Source organism: Oncorhynchus kisutch, linkage group LG26 (assembly GCF_002021735.2).
Source record: "Oncorhynchus kisutch isolate 150728-3 linkage group LG26, Okis_V2, whole genome shotgun sequence".
Classification (NCBI taxonomy): domain Eukaryota; kingdom Metazoa; phylum Chordata; class Actinopteri; order Salmoniformes; family Salmonidae; genus Oncorhynchus; species Oncorhynchus kisutch.
Genome location: NC_034199.2, coordinates 37420799 through 37444884, shown reverse-complemented (window position 1 = coordinate 37444884; position 24086 = coordinate 37420799). Strand labels below are relative to the sequence as shown.

The window sequence follows — 24086 nt, the reverse complement described above, 5'->3', positions numbered from 1 at the left end:
GGCTAGCTTTAATCCACTCCAGTCAATGCTTGGCATTGCGCATGGTGATCTTAGGCTCGTTTCCGGCTGCTCAGCGATGGAAACCCATTTCATGAAGCTCCTGACGAACAGTTATTTTGAACGAACAGCAGTTTGGAACTCCGTAGTGAGTGTTGCAACTGAGGACAGATCATTTTTATGCGCTGTGGCCTTCAGCACTTGGCGGTCCCATTCTGTGAGATTGTGTGGCCTGTCATTTCGTGGCTGAGACGTTGTTGCTCCTAGATGCTTCCACTTCACAATAACAGCACTTACAGTTGAACAGGGCAGCTCTAGCAGGGCAGAAATCTGACAAACTGACTTGTTGGAAAGGTGGCATCCTATGACAGTGCCACGTTTAAAGTCACTGAGCTCTTCAATAGAGCCCATTCTACTGCCAATGTTTGTCTATAGAGGTTGCATGGCTGCGTGCTCAATTTTATACACCTGTCAGCAACAGCTGTGGTTGAAATAGCCAAATCCACATACTTTTGGCCATGTAGTGTATGTTTCATACAGCCCTGTAATGCTACTGACAAAGTGTTATAAAGACTGGCTGACTGTTCATCATAGAATCAAAGTAATGTGAAGCTAGCATAGCTAAAGCTTACAACAATAACAATCTCCTGGTCTTTGGAGATTCAATTCTATCATTTTTAGGCTATGTAATTACAGAGGATTTAACATTTTGGAAATAATGATGGTCTATTGGCTGTTCTGACACAGTGTCCTAAAAGCAGTTGTTAATGAAAATGAATGTGTTCACTGTTTCAGCATTCTCTCCTCTCTCCTCCCACCATGCATTTCACAGCACCGGGAGGACTGCTTTGTTGGCTTCAGAAACTCCATCACCATAGCAACACAGTCTTAAATACCACTTAAAAGGGAAATTATTCTCTATTATTAGACATGTTCTCCTAAAAAAAAGATGCATTTAATCTCTGAGTACAAAAACAAAGCCTATTTCTGCCCTCTTTGATGTCAATAAGGAAATGAAAGGGTTGGTGTTGAGTCACTGATTGGTCCTGTTATTGTGAATGAGGCTTTCAGGCAGTTTAATGACTGTTTTACAGCATTTTAAATGTCACACGGTCCTCTTATGTTAAGTAGTATATTTATACAAATTTTTCCTTCTGAATGAACTTCATAAACTTAAATTTAAGTTCTTCATGACACATTCATAACAGTATCATAGCAAACTGTATCTGACACACCATATAGAATGAGATGCATTCTAAGCCAAATGTTTTGTTCGTGGTGATTCTAACCTAGCGGTCGGCTTTCTGTTGTCTTTCGCCACTGCTTTTCACACTCTGACCAAAGTGCAGTGTGGGTATTGGAAGCTACTGACGCAATTACCAGTGCAAGGTCAATGTGGAGCCTTCAATATAATATATCTCTGATACAGCTCCTGCTGGTCAATGTTACAGGAATCTGCTATGTCAATGGGCACAGTAAGCTGTAGAGATAATTACAATTTTAGAGCGAAATCACATTTACTGTGGACACCATGTCAACTGTGTTGATTAAGTAAAACTTGTAATTAAATGTTGCTACTTTACATTCTGTCTGTCTTTGTATGCATGATCTCTCATTCCCTCACTCTCTCCCTGGCTCACTCTCTCTCTCTCTGGCTCACTCTCTCTCTCTCTCTCTGGCTCTCTCTCTCTCTGGCTCTCTCTCTCTCTCTCTCTCTCTGGCTCTCTCTCTCTCTGGCTCTCTCTCTCTCTCTCTGGCTCACTCTCTCTCTCTCTCTCTCTGGCTCTCTCTCTCTCTCTCACTCTCTCTCTCTCTCTCTGGCTCTCTCTCTCTCTGGCTCTCTCTCTCTCTCTGGCTCACTCTCTCTCTCTGGCTCTCTCTCTCTCTGGCTCACTCGCTCTCTGGCTCACTCTCTCTCTCTTTCTCTCTTTCCATCTCTCTCGTGCTTGCTCTCTCTCTCTCTCTCTTTCTCTCGGTCTCTCTCTCGGTCTCTCTCTCTCTCTTTCTCTCTTTCCATCTCTCTCCTGCTTGCTCTCTCTCTCTCTCTGGCTCTCTCTCTCTCTCTTCTGGCTCCATTTTGTACATAGTGAGTTTGTCAGCTTGTGTGTATGTGCAGTAACTCTAACACAGCTGTCATATGGTCTATATATATATGTCTTCTACAGGGTATTGAGAAAGTTCCAGTACCTGCTGAACCCCAGGCAGGTGTACAGTCTCGACCGAGGGGGACCCATGGTGGGGTAAGACTAATTCATTACTATAGACCCATGGTGGGGTAAGACTCATCCTCAACACTATAGACCCATGGTGGGGTAAGACTCATCCTCATCACTATAGACCCATGGTAGGGTAAGACTCATCCTCATCACCATAGACCCATGGTGGGGTAAGACATCCTCATCACTATAGACTCATGGTAGAGTAAGACTCATCCTCATCACTATACACCCATGGTGGGGTAAGACTCATCCTCATCACTTTAGACCCATGGTGGGGTAAGACTAACTCATCATTATACACCCATGGTAGGATAAATACACCTGTATTTGGGGTGTTTCTCCCATTCTTCTCTGCAGATCCTTTCAAGCTCTGTCAGGTTGGATGGGGAGAGTCACTGCACAGCTGTTTTCAGGTCTCTCCAGAGATGTTCGATCGGTTTCAAGTCTGGGCTCTGAATGGGCCACTCAAGGACATTCAGAGACTTGTCCTGAACCACTCCTGTGTTGTCTTGGCTGTGCTTAGGGTCATTGTCCGGTTCAAGGTGAATGTTTGCCTCAATCTGAGGTCCTGAGCACTGTGGAGCAAGTTTTCATCAAGGACCTCTCTGTACTTTGCTCTGTTCATCTTTCCCTTAATCCTGACTAGTCTCCCACTCCCTGCCGCTGAAAAACATCCCCACAGCATGATGCTGCCACCACCATGCTTCACCGTAGGGATGGTGCCAGGTTTCCTCCAGACATGATACTTAGCATTCAGGCCAAATAGTTCAATCTTGGTTTCATCAGACCAGAGAATCTTGTTTCTCATGGTCTGAGAGTCTTTAGGTGCCTAAACAATCAAAATTAACAGTAAATATTACACTCACAAAAGTTCTCTCTCTCATTGTAAGAAGAGAGGCAGACTACAGTGACAGGCTAGTAGATAATAGACATGGTATCAGGACAGTGGAGGTTCAGTTAACATGATGTAATGATGCCATTATCACTAGAGGTCGACCGATTAATCGGAATGGCCGATTAATTCGGGCCGATTTCAAGTTTTCATAACATAACAAATATTATTATTATCATTTAATTTTTTATACCTTTATTTAACTAGGCAAGTCAGTTAAGAACACATTCTTATTTTCAATGATGGCCTAGGAACGGTGGGTTAACTGCCTCGTTCAGGGGCAGAAAGACAGATTTTCACCTTGTCAGCTTGAAGGATCCAATCTTGCAACCTTACAGTTAACTAGTCCAACGCAATAACGACCTGCCTCTCTCGTTCCACTCCACAAGGAGACTGCCTGTTACGCGAATGCAGTAAGCCAAGGTAAGTTGCTAGCTAGCATTAAACTTATCTTATAAAAAAACAATCAATCATAATCACTAGTTATCTACACATGGTTGATGATATTACTAGATATTATCTAGCGTGTCCTGCGTTGCATATAATCTGACTGAGCATAAAAGCATACCAGTATCTAAGTATCTGACTGAGCGGTGGTAGGCAGAAGCAGGCAGCTCTTCGTTGTGCGTCAAGTATTGCTCTGTTTATGACTTCAAGCCTATCAACTCCCGACATGAGGCTGGTGTAACCGAAGTGAAATGCTAGCTAGTTAGCGCGCGCTAATAGCGTTTCAAATGTCACTCGCTCTGAGCCTTCTAGTAGTTGTTCCCCTTGCTCTGCATGGGTAACGCTGCTTCGATGGTGGCTGTTGTCGTTGTGTTGCTGGTTCGAGCCCACGGAAGCTATACTGTTACACTGGCAATACTAAAGTGCCTATAAGAACATCCAATAGTCAAAGGTTAATGAAATACAAATGGTATAGAGGGAAACTGTTTTGTTAAATGTGATACGTAGTCAGATCGGTGCTGTAGCTACTGAATTCCCTGGAGTGCTGGCATGCTTGTGCTGTGCATCACTGAGCGTTAGTACAGTTCACCGCAACGACCAGGAGAGACAGCTGTCTGACATTGGTGTCACCAGCCTTGTCAGTGGTACACACACACACACACACACACACACACACACACACACACACACACACACACACACACACACACACACACACACACACACACACACACACACACAGATAGATATGTGTATCATGCATGCACACACAGATATGTGTGTCATGCATGCACACACACACACACACACACACACATATGTGTGTCATGCATGCACACACACACACACACACACCCACACACACACACACACACACACACACACACACACCTATACACCCACACACCGAGACGTACCGGTGTGATGTTTGCACCGCAGCTGTTTTTTTGGGACAGATGAAAGCCCCTGTCGACACCTTTGTCCTGGCCCAGATGAAAGGTCCCTTTGAAGGTGACACTCTCTCTGGCCAGTCACTAATGCATCTCTCTCTCTCTCTTTCTCTCTCTCTCTCACTCTCTTTCTCTGTCAATTCAATTCAAATGGCTTTAGTGGCATGGGAAACATGTTAACATTGCCAAAGCTAGTGAAATAGAGAATGAACAAAAGTGAAATAAACAATAAAAAATGTACAGTAAACATTACACTCACAAGTTCCAAAAGAATAAAGACATTTGAAATGTCATATTGTGGCTAAACACTGTAAAGATGTGCAAATAGTTAAAATACAAAAGGGAAAATAAATAAACATAAATATGGATGGTATTCACATTGGTGTTTGTTCTTCAATTGAAGATCCACTTCAATTTGTTTACTGCCCCAATAGATACACAGACGATGCAATCGCCATCACTCTGCACACTGCCCTATCCCATCTGGACAAGAGGAATACCTAAGTAAGAATATGTAAGAATAATGTTTATTGACTATAGTTCAGCATTCAACACCATAGTACCCTCCAAGCTCATCATTAAGCTCGAGGCCCTGGGTCTGAACCTCGCCCTGTGCAACTGGATCCTGGACTTCCTGACGGGCCGCCCCCAGATGGTGAAAGTAGGAAACATCACCTCCACTCCGCTGATTTTTAACACTTGGGCCCCACAAGGGTGCTTGCTCAGCCCCCCCCCCCCCTGTACTACCTGTTCACCCAGCCAAGCACGCCTCCAACTCAATCATCAAGTTTGCAGACGACACAACAGTAGTAGTCTTGATTACCAACGATGACGAGACAGCCTACAGGGAGGACATGAGGGCTCTTGCAGTGTGGTGCCAGGAAAACAACCCCTCGCACAACGTCAACAAAACAAAGGAGATGATCATGGACTCAAGGAAACAGCAGAGGGTGCACCCCCCTATCTACATCGACGGGACCGCAGGGGAGAAGGTGTTCCTTGGCGTACACATCACTGAAAAACTCAAATGGACCACCCACACAGACAGTGTGGTGAAAAAGGAGCAACAGAGCCTCTTCAACCTCAGGAAGCTAAAGAAATTTGGCTTGTCACCTAAAACCCTCACAAAGTTTTACAGATGCACAATTGAAAGCATCCTGTCGGGCTGTATCACCACCTGGTACGGCAATTGCACTACCCACAACTGCAAGGCTCTCCAGCACCCGATGTCACAGGAAGGCCAAAAAGATCATCAAGGACATCAACCACACGGGCCACTGCTTGTTCACCCCGCCATCATCCAGAAGGCGAGGTCAGACCAGGTGCATCAAAGCTGGGACCAAAGCGCCGCCTCACACGTCTGGCTGTGACACAGCCTGGGATCGAACCAAGGTCTGTGTGACGCCTCTACCACTGCAATGCAGTTCCTTAGACCGCTGCACCACTCGGGAGGCCCATGGAACACTATTATTTTTGTCTTACTGAGATTTACTCTCAGGGCCCAGGTCTGACAGAATCTGTGCAGAAGATCTAGGTGCTGCTGTAGGCCTCCTTGGTTGTGAACAGAAGCACCAGATCAGTATAGTTTTGGCAAGTCGGTTAGGACATCTACTTTGGGATTGACACAAGTAATTTATCCAACAATTGTTTACAGACAGATTATTTCACTTATAATTCACTGTATCACAATTCCAGTGGGTCAGAAGTTTACATACACTAAGTTGACTGTGCCTTTAAACAGCTTGCAAAATTCCAGAAAATTATGTCATTGCTTAAGAAGCTTCTGATAGGCTAATTGACATCATTTGAGTCAATTGGAGGGGTACCTGTGGATGTATTTCAAGACCTACCTTCAAACTCAGTGCCTCTTTGCTTGACATCATGGGAAAACAAAAGAAATCAGCCAAGACCTCAGAAAACAAATTGTAGACCTCCACAAGTCTGGTTCATCCTTGGAAGCAATTTACAAAAATGCCTGAAGGTACCACGTTCAACTGTACAAACAATAGTACGCAAATATAAACACCATGGGACAACGCAGCCGTCGTACCTCTCATGAAGGAGACGCGTTCTGTCTCCTAGAGATGAACGTACTTTGGTGCGAAAAGAGCAAATCAATCCCAGAACAACAGCAAAGCACCTTGTGAAGATGCTGGAGGAAACAGGTACAAAAGTATCTATATCTACAGTAAAACGAGTCCTATATCGACATAACCTGAATGGCCGCTCAGCAAAGAAGAAGCCACTGCTCCAAAACTGCCATAAAGAAGTCAGACTACGGTTTGCAACTGCACATGGGGACAAAGGTCATACTTTTTTGTATGAGAAATGTCCTCTGGTCTGATGAAACAAAAATAGAACTGTTTGGCCATAATGACCATCGTAATGTTTGAAAGGAAAAAGGAGGAGGCTTGCAAGTTGAAGAACACCATCCCAACCGTGAAGCACGGGGGTGGCAGCATCATGCTGTGGTGGTGGTTTGCTGCAGGAGGGACTGGTGCACTTCACAAAATAGATGTCATCATGTTGAAGGAAAAGACAGGGAAGTTTTACTATGATTAAATGTCAGGAATTGTGAAAAACGGAGTTTAAAAGTATTTGGCTACGATGTATGTAAACTTCCGACTTCAACTGTATGTTGAAGAGGGTGGGGCTTGACCTGCAACCCTGTCTCACCCCACGGCCCCTTGGAAATTAATGTGTGTTTTTTTGCCCATTTTAACCGCACACTTGTTGTTATAGTACATGGATTTTGTAATGTTGCATGTTTTTCCCCCAACACTGCTTTCCATCAATTTGTATAGCAGACCCTTATGCCAAATTGAGTCAAAAGCTTTTTTGCACTCAACACAGCCTGAGTAAAGACTTTGCCTTTGTTTTGGTTTGTTTGTTTGTACATTGGGGTGTATAAGATGAATACGTGGTCTGTCATACGGTAATTTGGTAAAAAGCCAATTTGACATTTGCTCAGTATATTCTTTTCACTGAGTAAAATGTACAAGTCTACTGTTAATGATAATCAGTGGTGTAAAGTACTTAGGTAAAAATACTTTAAAGTGCTACTTAAGTTGTTTTTTATGTATAAGTACTTAAATTGTAAAGTATTATTTTTGACAGCTTTTACTTTTACTTCACTACATTCCTGAAGAAAATTGTGTATTTTTTACTCCATACATTTTCCCTGACACCCAAAAGTACTTGTTACATTTTCAATGCTTAGCAGGACAAAAAAATGGTCCAATTCATGCACTTACCAAGAGAACATCCCTGGTCATCCCTACTACCTGATCTGGCAGATTCACTAAACACAAATGCTTCGATTATAAACTATGTCTGAGTGTTGGAATGTGCCCCTGGCTATCCGTAAATTGAAAAAACAAGAAAATCGTTCCGTTTGGTTTGCTTAATATAAGGAATTTGAAAGGATTTATACTTTTACTTTTTGATTCTTAAGTACATTTGATCAATTACATTTACTTTTGATACTTAAGTATATTTAAAACCAAATACTTTTAGACTTTTACTCAAGTAGTATTTTACTGGGTATCTTAACTTTAAGTATGACAATTGGGTACTTTTTCCACCACTGACGATAATGCAGAGGATTTTCCCAAGGTTGTTGTTGACGCATATCCCACAGGAGTTATTGGGGTCAATTTTAACTCCACTTTTGTGGATTGGGGTGATCAGTCCTTGGTTCCAAATATAATGGAAGATGCCAGAGCTCAGGATAATGTTGAAGAGTTTAAGAATAACCATTTGAATTTGTGGTCTGTATATGAACTTGTTCTCAACTAGCCTACCTGGTTAAATAAAGGTGAAATAAATAAAAAATATGTTATCATTTCATTTAGTATGCCATCAACACCGCAAGCCTTTTTGGGTTGGAGGGTTTGTATTTTGTCCTGTAGTTCATTCAATGTAATTGGAGAATCTGTTGGGTTCTGGTCTTTAATAGTTCATTCTAAGATTTGTATTTGATCATGTATATGTTTTTGCTGTTTGTTCTTTGTTATAGAGTGGTTTATCTATACATCTCTGTTTTGGATAGATAACTCTTCATGTTGTTGATTGTTCTTTGTTATAGAGTGGTTTATCTATACATCTCTGTTTTGGATAGATAACTCTTCATGTTGTTGTTTGTTCTTTGTTATAGAGTGGTTTATCCATACATCTCTGTTTTGGATAGATAACTCTTCATGTTGTTGATTGTTCTTTGTTATAGAGTGGTTTATCTATACATCTCTGTTTTGGATAGATAACTCTTCATGTTGTTGTTTGTTCTTTGTTATAGAGTGGTTTATCCATACATCTCTGTTTTGGATAGATAACTCTTCATGTTGTTGTTTGTTCTTTGTTATAGAGTGGTTTATCTATACATCTCTGTTTTGGATAGATAACTCTTCATGTTGTTGTTTGTTTAGTGTGTTCCAATTTTCCCAGAAGTGGTTTGATTCTATGGATTCTTACATTGAGCTGATTGCTGATGTGCTTTTCCTTCTTTTTCCATAGTGTATTTCTGTATTGTCTCACTGTATGTATGTGTGTGTATTTGTATATTTATGTATTTATGTCTTCACAGGCTCAACTTCTTCCATGATGTCCCTAATTTCCAGGTGCTGGCATGTGGAGGGGACGGCACAGTGGGATGGATCTTAGACTGTATTGGTGTGTCTCAATCTATTGGATTAAACTCATTCATTATACATGAACACAGTAAAATATTTCCACCTTCATAGCTGTGTGTGTGTGTGTGTGTGTGTGTGTGTGTGTGTGTGTGTGTGTGTGTGTGTGTGTGTGTGTGTGTGTGTGTGTGTGTGTGTGTGTGTGTGTGTGTGTGTCTGATAAACATAGAACACTATAATACTATACTGTACAGTACTCTGGCTACACCTTAATGTTCTTTCTCTGAAATAATTCAGAGAAATTAATTCTCCATCAGAATTGTAATTATTATCTTATCATTATCTGTCCATCTGCAGACAAGGCCAACTTTGCAAAAGATCCCCCTGTGGCTATCCTCCCTCTGGGCACAGGGAACGACCTGGCAAGATGTCTACGCTGGGGCGGAGGTGAGAAGCTGTGTGTGTGTGTGTGTGTGTGTGTGTGTGTGTGTGTGTGTGTGTGTGTGTGTGTGTGTGTGTGTGTGTGTGTGTGTGTGTGTGTGTGTGTGTGTGTGTGTGTGTGTGTGCGTGTGTGTGTGTGCGTGTGTGAGTGTGTACATAGATCGCAGTGTGAGTATTATTTTACTCACTGAAAGCTTCCATCAGCAATATTTTCCTCAATATCTTCACAATGCACCTGTTGAGTTCTGGTGGTTCTAAACCAGTGGAGGCTGGTGGGAGGAGCTATAGGAGGACAGGCTCATTGTAATGGCTGGAATGAAATAAATGGGCGGTATCAACCACTTCACACATATTGAAACCACATGTTTGACTCCGTTCCATGAATTCCATTCCAGCCATTACAATGAGGCTGTCCTCCTACATATCCTTCCACCAGCCTCCACTGTCCTAAACACATCCTCATAGAGCTAATTTGAAAGTGTGTTATAATGCAAAGCAGAGTTCTTATATAATCCCTGCTTGTCATTGACTGGGCCTGTTTTTTGGCCAATGATTGCGACCCTGATTATGACAGACTGCTTGACCTAACCCTGGCTTGTGTAGAGTAGAGACCAGCTGAGCACTTTAGCCAGGCAGCGGGCTTATGATCTGATGTTTGGAAACTAAATGGACAGTTAGTTCCCAGGGGCTTTTTGACCAAGCACCAGTTGAATACATTATCTTCTAAAAGCAATTGGATTCTTTCTATGAAGACATTTAAGTGTTATGACCATATTTACAGATTGTACAGTAGTAGATACAAAAGCTGGGACTGTGAGGGATGTACTGTGTCACAGTCGTCTGTTTGTAGAAACATACTGCACATGCGTTTGAATTCCTAGCATAGTAAACCAATCATCTAAATTGGGTTTGGTGATACAATCTCCTATTGATCTCCTGTTAACTGGCAGATGTTATATGACAGATGTTTTTGGCCTGTTTTGTAACTATATCAGTCAGGACTGGGCTGTATGTAAGCATATGTGTGCATCACGTCTAGTGGAATATGCTTGTATGCAAACATGAAAGAGCATGCTATTGTGCCATAAGTAGTCGGCGAGCTTTTTGTTAAATCTTCAGGGTATAAAGTAGGCTAATTGGCTTCTTACATTACATCATCATTGCTTTCTCCCTCTGTGATTTAGGAAATGTACATGAGGGAGGAAAAGTGTGAGCTCAGACTGTTGGAGAGCACATGGGGGGAAATGCGTGTCATCACACATGGGCCTCGGCTCTCAGTGTCACGTCCCCTGATGCAGACCTGGGTTCACATTGTTTTTGAAAAATCAAGCAAAAGTTCCATTATTTGAAAGATTTCAGATATTACGTGAACCCAGGTCTGGAGCACAGTAGGGGGAACAAGTGCCATCACACATGAACCCTGGCTCTCAGGATGGGTCGCCATGTGAGTGTTAAAGTCCCCTGGTGCTCTGAGTGATGGGTCCTCATTAGATGCTCACACCTCCATGACAGCCACTGGTGTAACCCTAACACCCCGGTCCACCTCTCAGCAGTACTGATCACAGTCATCATTAGAGTAATGGTTCAGACCCACTTGGTCTCCAACACAGAGGACTCGCTCACCGGAGCCCCCCAGGGTTCGGGAGTTCTATCCCATGACACAGTATAATGATGACTCTATTGTGTATGCCTCTACTGTCTACCTCTACACTCTAAAAAATGCTAGGTTGTTTGGTTGACCCAAATGCTGGCTTGTTAGGTTGACTCAACTGCTGGTTAATTTGGTTGACCCAACTGCTGGGTGGCAGGCATTGGGTCACTTGGTTTGTTGATGCTGGGTTATTGTGATCCAGCAGGTCAGATCAGAAGACTGGAGGCAAGGTTTAGTAAGGGAGTGGCTTTCAGATAGTTATTTTTAGCCACCTATTAGAGTGTATGTAATTCAAGTTCTTCTGTTCTGTTGTATAGTTATCACATGTTAAGGTTGAACATTGGCATTTTTGTAGCTTCAATCAGGCTTACAGAAATGTATAAAATCCCTAAAAGCTTATGCAAATCCAGTTGTTGGGAAAGATACCACCTTATTATAATATGTAATAAGTAATCTTATCAAAAAACTCTCACAGGTTGTCAATAAGATCTATCTGAAAGCCACACCTCTAATAAGCCACGCCTCCTGAAATAACTTTATATTACTGTACATTAAGAAAGACCCAGCTGCATGTCGACCCAGCATGTTGGGTTATTCACATTACTGGCTTGGTCAAAATAGCCCAGCGTGTGTTGTCCAATATTTACCCAGTGCTGGGTTACCAAAGAACCCAAACTGGGTGTTTTTTAACACAGCATTTTTTGGAGTTTACCAAGAGTCTCTCTCAGAGAGGCCTGGAGGTTAGGAGTTCTATCCCATGGCAGTGTACCTACTTACCAACTCCTCTTCATCCCCTCTGGGACATAAGGCCACAATGACTCTATTGTGTACACCCATACTGTCTGCCATTAGGCTGTTTTGTCAGTATGAGGCTTTCAGATGTACTCCCTTCTCACCACTCAATCTTAGTTTTCTCTTTGCTTGCTTCTAGGAATCCAAGGCCTCTGACCTCACGTGAAATGGAATACAGAAAGGACTATACATTTTGATGAATACTAGATCTTATTGAATGAATAAAACTTGTTCTGAGAGCCTGGGTCTGACAGTGTGGGTGACCTTAGTGTGTGATGACTGTATCTCCCTGTGTCATGTCTCACCAGTCTCTCTGTCCTGTCCTGTAGGTTATGAGGGAGGCAGCCTGCTGAAGTTCCTGCGGGACATAGAACACAGCACAGATATGATGCTGGACCGATGGAACATCGACATTATCCCTGTAGACAAGGAGGAGAAGGGAGACCCAGTCCCCAACAGCATCGTCAACAACTACTTCTCCATCGGAGTGGTGAGAGAACAGACTACACACACACACACACACACACTGTTTATCAGGTTCACCAGGAAATTTTTGTTGACATGCAGAACCAATCACATGCAGAACTCATCACATGCAGAACCAATTTCCAACTTCAAATGTTTATCCTTAAAAACACTCACACACACAATCCTACCTGCCTTTCCATATTCAGATCAAAACAGAAGCAGTACATAGGCCCAGTACTATGCTACAGTATGGGATTGCCTATCCCAGCAGGAGTTAAACAATTTGCAGAATCACTGGTGGTTTCTTAGCCTCTCAAGCAGGTTAATTACTGTTTCCCCTTTTAAAGGGAAGGAACCAACGTCGCCATTGTCCCTGTTGCTTAGCAACCCGTTATCACTCTACTCTTTGCTCGTTTGTTGAGACAAACTACCATGGGCTCGCCACAAACGTATTACACTAGAGGGACCAGAGGGATGAGGTCAAATGAATTCTGTCTCAGTGCTTGTCTTGTTGTCTCTCTGTCAATCCCTGACACTTCAGATGGATGTTTCCTATATCTGTCATTAAAGCTACGGTTGCTTAACTATAAGGTGCCTGCAGCACCTCATTTGAAGGGTACAATCCCTTTTATGGTCTTTCCTGTCTTTATTTTCTTCAAGCCCACCAGGCATCATTGCACGGACGCCTAAAAATACACATCAGGAGTAGATAGTGGGACTAAGCCGAAGTGTGATTGGTACATAATATGTCTGGACCAATCACAGGTAGGATGAGGAGCAGGGAGGAAGGGGCTAGCTTGGCAGGGTTACCATGGACTACTGTGATGTTATGCAACCCGGCATCCCACTGGTCCCACGCCTGCCACATATTCACCAGGTTCCTGCCAAACACAAGGACTCTACCCTCTTGTTACTGCTGCATTATGGGTACACCCTAGCAAGCTGGTCCCGGATCTGTTTGTACTGTACAGACAGCTCCTATGTGCTAATACAGATAATATAGCACCAACAGATCAGAAATCAGGCTAGGAACTCTTTCGAAAGCAGCTTACTGATTTCAGTACTTGATCTCAGCATATTGCTGACTGAACGGAAAGACAACATGCTCTAATTATAATGTGTATTATATCAGCAAATGGCCAAGCCTCTGACCTTTCCATCTAGACAATGGATGTTTCTCCACCATGTGATGCCTGTGTCAGAATGGCCAGGGTGTGGCCAGGGGACCCCCTCTATGTGATTCAGATGTGGGCTGGTGGATGGTAGTGCCAGTGCCAGAATGGTCCATACTTTGGTTGCAGCCACTGTCTAGTATCTACCCCGGCTGTACAACATGTCTAAAGAAGCGCTGGCTATGTTTTAAACTGTTATTGATGATAGAATTGTTATTTACAGTCCAATTACTGTCCACTAAACTATATATACATTCTGTGTTTCTCAGAGGACCTTTTAAGCTCAAATTCTGATCCCTTTGAAGGATTCTGTGTTTATGTAATCCGCTTAGACCAATGCTATTCCTATGTTGTAGATGGCACTATGATCCAATACGGCATGGCCCTTCCCCAGGGCAACAGATCGCATCACAGTGACTCCAGCAGCCAGGGACAGATGGCTGCGTATCTGGGCACCAATGACACCTGAGCAAACGAGCGCTAGCACTGTGACTCAGTCACGCCATATAATGTTGTAATCATTGGTGGCCCAGAATCGGGTTCAATATCCATACCCATATTGGGGCAGCACTTCCTGCCATCACACTCACAGACCTTCCCTTCGAAAGGCCGGGGATTGGGTTGCCATGGCGTTGGCGCTCTCAAGGCCAATTTTCGAATCTCAACTGTCATCTGTTTATTGCACAGTAAGTTAATTGTAGATGACATGGTAGTTGTAGTGACTGGGAGAACGCTCTAGGCTGGAGATAAAGATGCTTTGTGGTATTGCTAATTTGTTGTCTGCCTCAGATTACTTTGTAATGCTTTTGGGCATCAGTGCTTTGCATTAAGTACACACTTAAGCTTGATCATATTAAATAACAAATTAAATCTAATAATCATGCAACCTACATCCTAAGAAGAGTCGAACATAAATCCATATTGAGAAGAACTTCATATAAAATCTTGACCATGAAGTATTTGGATCTATCAAATTCCTGTTTAACAACTATGGTCATTGTCAACTAAGTTTGATCTGGATACAATGACGCTGACTGAAGATTGCCTCGAGGAAAACAAGCCTTTAACGAGAAGGCTTCACTATACAGAGACTGCATTAACATTAACTCTCAGTCAGCACTATAAACACACAGATCAGATTGGAGAGGAGTCTACATCACAGGAGGCTGCTGAGGGGAGGACAGCTCATAATAATGGCTGGAACGGAGCGAATGGAATTGCATCAAACACATGGAAACTGTGTGATGTATTTGATGTCATTCCACTAATTACGCTCCAGCCATTGCCGCGGACCCTTCTTCCCCAATGAATTAACCTGTTGCGACGAGCAATCCCGTATCCGGGAGCGTAATCATAGCCTCAAGCTCATTACCATAACGCAACGTTAACTGAGAGTCTCCTCATTGAAAACATCCGAAGTTCTTCAAAGGTAAATGATTTTATTTGAATGCTTTTCTTGTTTTTGTGAAAATGTTGCCTGCTGATTGCTAGGCTTAATGCTATGCTAGCTATCAATACTCTTACACAAATGCTTGTGTAGCTATGATTGAAAAGCATTTTTTGAAAATCTGAGATGACAGTGTTGTTAACAAAAGGCTAAGCTTGTGAGCCAATATATTTATTTCATTTCATTTGCGATTTTCATGAATAGTTAACGTTGCGTTATGGTAATGGGCTTGAGGCTATAATTACGCTCCCGGATACAGGTTTTTTTCAAAGCCAAACGTGATGAACGAAACGGAGCGATTTCTCTTACACAAATAATATTTTTGGAAAAACTGAACATTTGCTATCTAACTGAGAGTCTCCTCATTGAAAACATCCGAAGTTCTTCAAAGGTAAATGATTTTATTTGAATGCTTTTCTTGTTTTAGTGAAAATGTTGCCTGCTGAATGCTAGGCTTAATGCTATGCTAGCTATCAATACTCTTACACAAATGCTTGTGTAGCTATGGTTGAAAAGCATTTTTTGAAAATCTGAGATGACAGTGTTGTTAACAAAAGGCTAAGCTTGTGAGCCAATATATTTATTTCATTTCATTTGCGATTTTGAAAACATCCGAAGTTCTTCAAAGGTAAATGATTTTATTTGAATGCTTTTCTTGTTTTAGTGAAAATGTTGCCTGCTGAATGCTAGGCTTAATGCTATGCTAGCTATCAATACTCTTACACAAATGCTTGTGTAGCTATGGTTGAAAAGCATTTTTTGAAAATCTGAGATGACAGTGTTGTTAACAAAAGGCTAAGCTTGTGAGCCAATATATTTATTTAATTTCATTTGCGATTTTCATGAATAGTTAGATAGCAAATGTTCAGTTTTTTCAAAAAGATTATTTGTGTAGGAGAAATCGCTCCGTTTTGTTCATCACGTTTGGCTAAGAAAAACCCCCGAAAATTCTGTCATTACAACGCAAACTTTTTTCCAAATTAACTCCATAATATCGACAGAAACATGGCAAACGTTGTTTAGAATCAATCTTCAAGGTGTTTTTCACATATCTATTCGATGATAAGTCACTCGTGGCAGTTTGGTTTCTCCTCTGTTCAAAATGGAAAAATGCACGCACCTGGAGATTACGCAATAGTTTCGACAGAGGACACCGAGCGGACACCTGGTAAATGTAGTCTCTTATGGTCAATTTTCCAATGATATGCCTACAAATACGTCACAATGCTACAAACACCTTGGAGAAACAACAGAAAGTGTAGGCTCATTCCTTGCGCATTCACAGCCATATAAGGAGACATTGGAACACAGCGCCTCAAAAATCTGGCTCACTTCCTGTATGAAATTTAATTTTGGTTTTGCCTGTAGCATTAGTTCTGTGGCACTCACAGACAATATCTTTGCAGTTTTGGAAACGTCAGAGTGTTTTCTTTCCAAAGCTGTCAATTATATGCATAGTCGAGCATCTTGTCATGACAAAATATCTTGTTTAAAACGGGAACGTTTTTCATCCAAAAATGAAATACTGCCCCCAGAGGTTCAAGAGGTTAAGAAGCCGCCAACCTACATGTACGTGTGGCAAGCACCTTGGGTTTCAACCCAATCCCTGAACCCACTTCAGTCCCACATCCCGAGAGAAAATGTCAAATCTTCCTTCCCTACCTTGCCTTGCACCTTTAACCCCCCTGTGATTCAAACAATTCAGCCCCACTTCAGTCACACATCCCCATAGAAATCTCCAAGGCTTCCCTCCCTGCCTTTCCTTTACAGTAGGCATTATAGGCACTCCATACACTCCTAAAGTGCATTACATTACATGAGTGATCCCATTCCCAACCATCACTCTGGAAAGAATCTGTCTGAAGAATTAGCGAGAGGGAAATCACACTATGTCAGCAGCCATTAAAGAAGTGTCCTCACTCCTTCCTCACACTTTCCTCACCCCAGCCCCTCAGTCTGAGGAAGCCGATCACTTCATGGTGTGAGAGAACGATGAAACCTGACTATCTTTCCTGCCATCAACAAGCCATCTGCTCTCCAAGCGTGGCTCTCTAGCTAGCTATGAGAAGAAGAGAGGGCCTGGGAGTGCCTGGCTCTGGCCCCGTCATGTAATGCTCTCTGGCCTTCTGGCAGGTTATGCATTAGTTACAGCTACTTACCCACTGTGTTACTCTATGGACTGGGGATCGGATCCACAGTGACCTGACCTGTGTGTCAACAGCAGGTTGTGTAGTGCTTGCTCAGAGGACTTCCAGGCCAGGCCTCTAGGGAGGGTAGAGGAAGTGAAGGTTAGAGGAGCGGTGGGGGAGGAAGGGGGGAGAAAGAGAGAAATGAAGGGAGTAGTGCTGGCAACACACTGAAGGTCAGAGGAAGTATCAGTGATGGGAAGATAGCGGCTGCCAGGCCCGACCGGGTTACCTCGGTAATGAATGACCGTGCTGAGTGACACCTGGCCAGATAGGAGGGAAACAGCCACCACCCCTCAACCTATCTGTCTCTCTGTCTGTGAACCCACATAGAAACCATACACACTACTGTACATGCACAGATACACACTACTAACTACAGTTGAAGTTGGAAGTTTACATACACCTTAGCCAAATACATTTTAACTCAGTTTTTCACAATTCCTGACATTTAATCCTAGTAAAGATTCCCTGTCTTAGGTCAGTTAGGATCACCACTTTATTTTAAGAATATGAAATGTCAGAATAATAATAGTTCTTGCATCAAATTCCCAGTGGGTCAGAAGTTTACATATAGTCAATTAGTATTTGGTAGCATTGCCTTCAAATTGTTTAACTTGGGTCAAACGTTTCAGGTAGCCTTCCACAAGCTTCCCACAATAAATTGGGTGAATTTTGGCCGATTCCTCCTGACAGAGCTGGTGTAACTGAGTCAGGTTTGTAGGCCTCCTTGCTCGCACACACTTTTTCAGTTATGCCAACAAATATTCTATGGGATTGAGGTCAGGGCTTTGTGATGGCCACTCCAATACCTTGACATTGTTGTCCTTAAGCCATTTTGCCACAACTTTGGAAGTATGCTTGGCGGTCATTGTCCATTTGGAAGACCAATTTGCGACCAAGTTTCAATTTCCTGACTGGTGTCATGAGATGTCACGTTAATATATCCACATAATTTTCCTCCGTCATGATGCCATCTATTTTGTGAAGTGCACCAGTCACTCCTGCAGCAAAGCAACCCTGAAACATGATGCTGTCACCCCCGTGCTTCACGGTTGGGATGGTGTTCTTTGGCTTGCAATTCTCCCCCTTTTTCCTCCAAACATAACGATGGTCATTATGGCCAAACAGTTCTATTTTTGTTTCATCAGACCAGAGGACAATTCTCCAAAAAGTATGATCTTTGTCCCCATGTGCAGTTGCAAACCGTAGTCTGGCTTTTTTATGGCAGTTTTGGAGCAGTGAGCGGCATTTCAGGTTATATCGATATAGGACTCGTTTTATTGTGGATATAGATAATTTTGTACCCGTTTCCTCCAGCATCTTCACAAGGTCCTTTGCTTTTTTTTCTGGGATTGATTTGCACTTTTCGCACCAAAGTACGTTCATCTCTAAGGCAGAAGACAGAAGGCATCTGCTTCCTGAGCGGTATGACAGCTGTGTGGTCCCAAGGTGTTTATACTTGCGTATTATTGTTTGTACAGATGAGCGTGGTACCTTCAGGCGTTTGGAAATTGCTCCCAAGGATGAACCAGACTTGTAGAGGTCTACAATTTATATTCTGAGGTCTTGGCTGATTTCAAGGTAGGCCTAGAAATACATCCACAGGTACACCTCCAATTGACTCAATTAGCCTATCAGAAGCTTCTAAAGCCATGACATAATTTTCTGGAATTTTCCAAGCTGTTTAAAGGCACAGTCAACTTAGTGTATGTAAACTTCTGACCCACTGGAATTGTGATACAGTGAATTATAAGTGAAATAATCTGTCTGTAAACAATTGTTGGAAAAATTACTTGTGTCATGCACAAAGTAGATGTCATAACCGACTTGCCAAAACTATAGTTTGTTAACAAGAAGTTTGTGGAGTGGTTGAGAAATGAGTTTTAATGACTCCAACCTAAGTGTATGTAAACTTCTGACTTCAAATGCATATATACACAGATACACACTACTAGCCATATATACACAGATACACACTACTAGCCATATATACACAGACACACTACTAGCTGTATATATATATACACAGATACACACTACTATACATACACAGATACACAAATGCACACTACTAGCTATATATACACAAATACACACTACTATACATACACAGATACACTACTAGCTATATATACACAGATACACACTACTATACATACACAGATACACAAATACACACTACCAGCTATATAGACAAGATTCACACTACTATACATACACATTTACACATATACACACAACTAGCTATATATACACAGATACACACTACAATACATACACAGATACACATATACACACTACTGGCTATATATACACATATACACATATACACACTACTAGCTATATATACACAGATACACACTACTGGCTATATATACACAGATACACATATACACACAACTAGCTATATATACACAGATACACACTACTATACATACACAGATACACAAATACACACTACCAGCTATATAGACAAGATTCACACTACTATACATACACATTTACACATATACACACAACTAGCTATATATACACAGATACACACTACAATACATACACAGATACACATATACACACTACTGGCTATATATACACATATACACATATACACACTACTAGCTATATATACACAGATACACACTACTGGCTATATATACACAGATACACATATACACCCTACTGGCAATATATACACAGATACACACTACTGGCTATATATACACAGATACACACTACTGACTATATATACACATATACACACTACTAGCTATATATACACAGATACGCAGATACACACTACTAGCTATATATACACAGATACACAAATACACACTACTAGCTATATACACAGATACACACTACTGGCTATATATACACAGATACACAGATACACACTACTGGCTATACAGTGCCTTGCGAAAGTATTCGGCCCCCTTGAACTTTGCGACCTTTTGCCACATTTCAGGCTTCAAACATAAAGATATAAAACTGTATTTTTTTGTGAAGAATCAACAACAAGTGGGACACAATCATGACGTGGAACGACATTTATTGGATATTTCAAACGTTTTTAACATATCAAAAACTGAAAAATTGGGCGTGCAAAATTATTCAGCCCCCTTAAGTTAATACTTTGTAGCGCCACCTTTTGCTGCGATTACAGCTGTAAGTCGCTTGGGGTATGTCTCTATCAGTTTTGCACATCGAGAGACTGAAATTTTTTCCCATTCCTCCTTGCAAAACAGCTTGAGCTCAGTGAGGTTGGATGGAGAGCATTTGTGAACAGCAGTTTTCAGTTCTTTCCACAGATTCTCGATTGGATTCAGGTCTGGACTTTGACTTGGCCATTCTAACACCTGGATATGTTTATTTTTGAACCATTCCATTGTAGATTTTGCTTTATGTTTTGGATCATTGTCTTGTTGGAAGACAAATCTCCGTCCCAGTCTCAGGTCTTTTGCAGACTCCATCAGGTTTTCTTCCAGAATGGTCCTGTATTTGGCTCCATCCATCTTCCCATCAATTTTAACCATCTTCCCTGTCCCTGCTGAAGAAAAGCAGGCCCAAACCATGATGCTGCCACCTCCATGTTTGACAGTGGGGATGGTGTGTTCAGGGTGATGAGCTGTGTTGCTTTTACGCCAAACATAACGTTTTGCATTGTTGCCAAAAAGTTCAATTTTGGTTTCATCTGACCAGAGCACCTTCTTCCACATGTTTGGTGTGTCTCCCAGGTGGCTTGTGGCAAACTTTAAACAACACTTTTTATGGATATCTTTAAGAAATGGCTTTCTTCTTGCCACTCTTCCATAAAGGCCAGTTTTGTGCAATATACGACTGATTGTTGTCCTATGGACAGAGTCTCCCACCTCAGCTGTAGATCTCTGCAGTTCATCCAGAGTGATCATGGGCCTCTTGGCTGCATCTCTGATCAGTCTTCTCCTTGTATGAGCTGAAAGTTTAGAGGGACGGCCAGGTCTTGGTAGATTTGCAGTGGTCTGATACTCCTTCCATTTCAATATTATCGCTTGCACAGTGCTCCTTGGGATGTTTAAAGCTTGGGAAATCTTTTTGTATCCAAATCCGGCTTTAAGCTTCTTCACAACAGTATCTCGGACCTGCCTGGTGTGTTCCTTGTTCTTCATGATGCTCTCTGCGCTTTTAACGGACCTCTGAGACTATCACAGTGCAGGTGCATTTATACGGAGACTTGATTACACACAGGTGGATTGTATTTATCATCATTAGTCATTTAGGTCAACATTGGATCATTCAGAGATCCTCACTGAACTTCTGGAGAGAGTTTGCTGCACTGAAAGTAAAGGGGCTGAATAATTTTGCACGCCCAATTTTTCAGTTTTTGATTTGTTAAAAAAGTTAGAAATATCCAATAAATGTCGTTCCACTTCATGATTGTGTCCCACTTGTTGTTGATTCTTCACAAAAAAATACAGTTTTATATCTTTATGTTTGAAGCCTGAAATGTGGCAAAAGTTCGCAAAGTTCAAGGGGGCCGAATACTTTCGCAAGGCACTGTATATACACAGATACACAGATACACACTACTAGCTATATATACACAGATACACACTACTAGCTATATATACACAGATACACACTACTAGCTATATATACACAGATACACACTACTATACATATACAGATACACACTACTATACATATACAGATACACACTACTATACATATACAGATACACACTACTATATATACACAGATACACACTACTATACATATACAGATACACACTACTATACATATACAGATACACACTACTAGCTATATATACACAGATACACACTACTAGCTATATATACACAGATACACACTACTAGCTATATATACACAGATACACACTACTAGCTATATATACACAGATACACACTACTAGCTATATATACACAGATACACACTACTAGCTATATATACACAGATACACACTACTAGCTATATATACACAGATACACACTACTAGCTATATATACACAGATACACACTACTAGCTATATATACACAGATACACACTACTAGCTATATATACACAGATACACACTACTATATATACACAGATACACACTACTATATATACACAGATACACACTACTAGCTATATATACACAGATACACACTACTAGCTATATATACACAGATACACACTACTAGCTATATATACACAGATACACACTACTATATATACACAGATACACACTACTAGCTATATATACACAGATACACACTACTATACATATACAGATACACACTACTAGCTATATATACACAGATACACACTACTATATATACACAGATACACACTACTGACTATATATACACAGATACACACTACTAGCTATATATACACAGATACACACTACTATACATATACAGATACACACTACTAGCTATATATACACAGATACACACTACTATATATACACAGATACACACTACTGACTATATATACACAGATACACACTACTAGCTATATATACACAGATACACACTACTAGCTATATATACACAGATACACACTACTAGCTATATACACAGATACACACTACTAGCTATATATACACAGATACACACTACTAGCTATATATACACAGATACACACTACTAGCTATATATACACAGATACACACTACTAGCTATATATACACAGATACACACTACTAGCTATATATACACAGATACACACTACTAGCTATATATACACAGATACACACTACTAGCTATATATACACAGATACACACTACTAGCTATATATACACAGATACACACTACTAGCTATATATACACAGATACACACTACTAGCTATATATACACAGATACACACTACTAGCTATATATACACAGATACACACTACTAGCTATATATACACAGATACACACTACTAGCTATATATACACAGATACACACTACTAGCTATATATACACAGATACACACTACTGACTATATATACACAGGATACACACTACTAGCTATATATACACAGATACACACTACTAGCTATATATACACAGATACACACTACTAGCTATATATACACAGATACACACTACTAGCTATATATACACAGATACACACTACTAGCTATATATACACAGATACACACTACTAGCTATATATACACAGATACACACTACTAGCTATATATACACAGATACACACTACTAGCTATATATACACAGATACACACTACTAGCTATATATACACAGATACACACTACTAGCTATATATACACAGATACACACTACTAGCTATATATACACAGATACACACTACTAGCTATATATACACAGATACACACTACTAGCTATATATACACAGATACACACTACTGACTATATATACACAGATACACACTACTAGCTATATATACACAGATACACACTACTAGCTATATATACACAGATACACACTACTAGCTATACATACACAGATACACACTACTAGCTATATATACACAGATACACACTACTATATATACACAGATACACACTACTGACTATATATACACAGATACACACTACTATACATACACAGATACACATCATATACAGTAAAAAAAAACTGAGAAAATGTTTTAACACTAATTCAAATGAATCTAGATACCCTCACACAACTTTACACAACTTCACACAACTTCACACAATCTCACACAACTTTACACAACTTCACACAACTTCACACAATCTCACACATCCTCACACAACTTCACACAACTTCACACAATCTCACACAAATTCACACAACTTCACATAATCTCACACAAC

General features: G+C 41.1%; 1 protein-coding gene across 4 annotated transcripts in view; it reads left to right on the top strand.

The window, feature by feature from the left end:
* LOC109870683 (diacylglycerol kinase beta) overlaps window positions 1–24086 on the top strand; it is a 158717-nt gene that overhangs the window by 79975 nt on the left and 54656 nt on the right. For all 4 annotated transcript variants that reach the window (XR_004205613.1, XM_031805527.1, XM_031805525.1 and 1 more), the window contains 4 exons: window positions 2163–2237; window positions 9088–9173; window positions 9488–9577; window positions 12344–12504. Coding sequence is in view for 3 of the 4 variants with exons in the window: in XM_031805527.1 (XP_031661387.1) it covers window positions 2163–2237; window positions 9088–9173; window positions 9488–9577; window positions 12344–12504 (412 nt within the window). In the remaining variant the exon portion in view is untranslated. The remainder of the gene's footprint in view (window positions 1–2162; window positions 2238–9087; window positions 9174–9487; window positions 9578–12343; window positions 12505–24086) is intronic.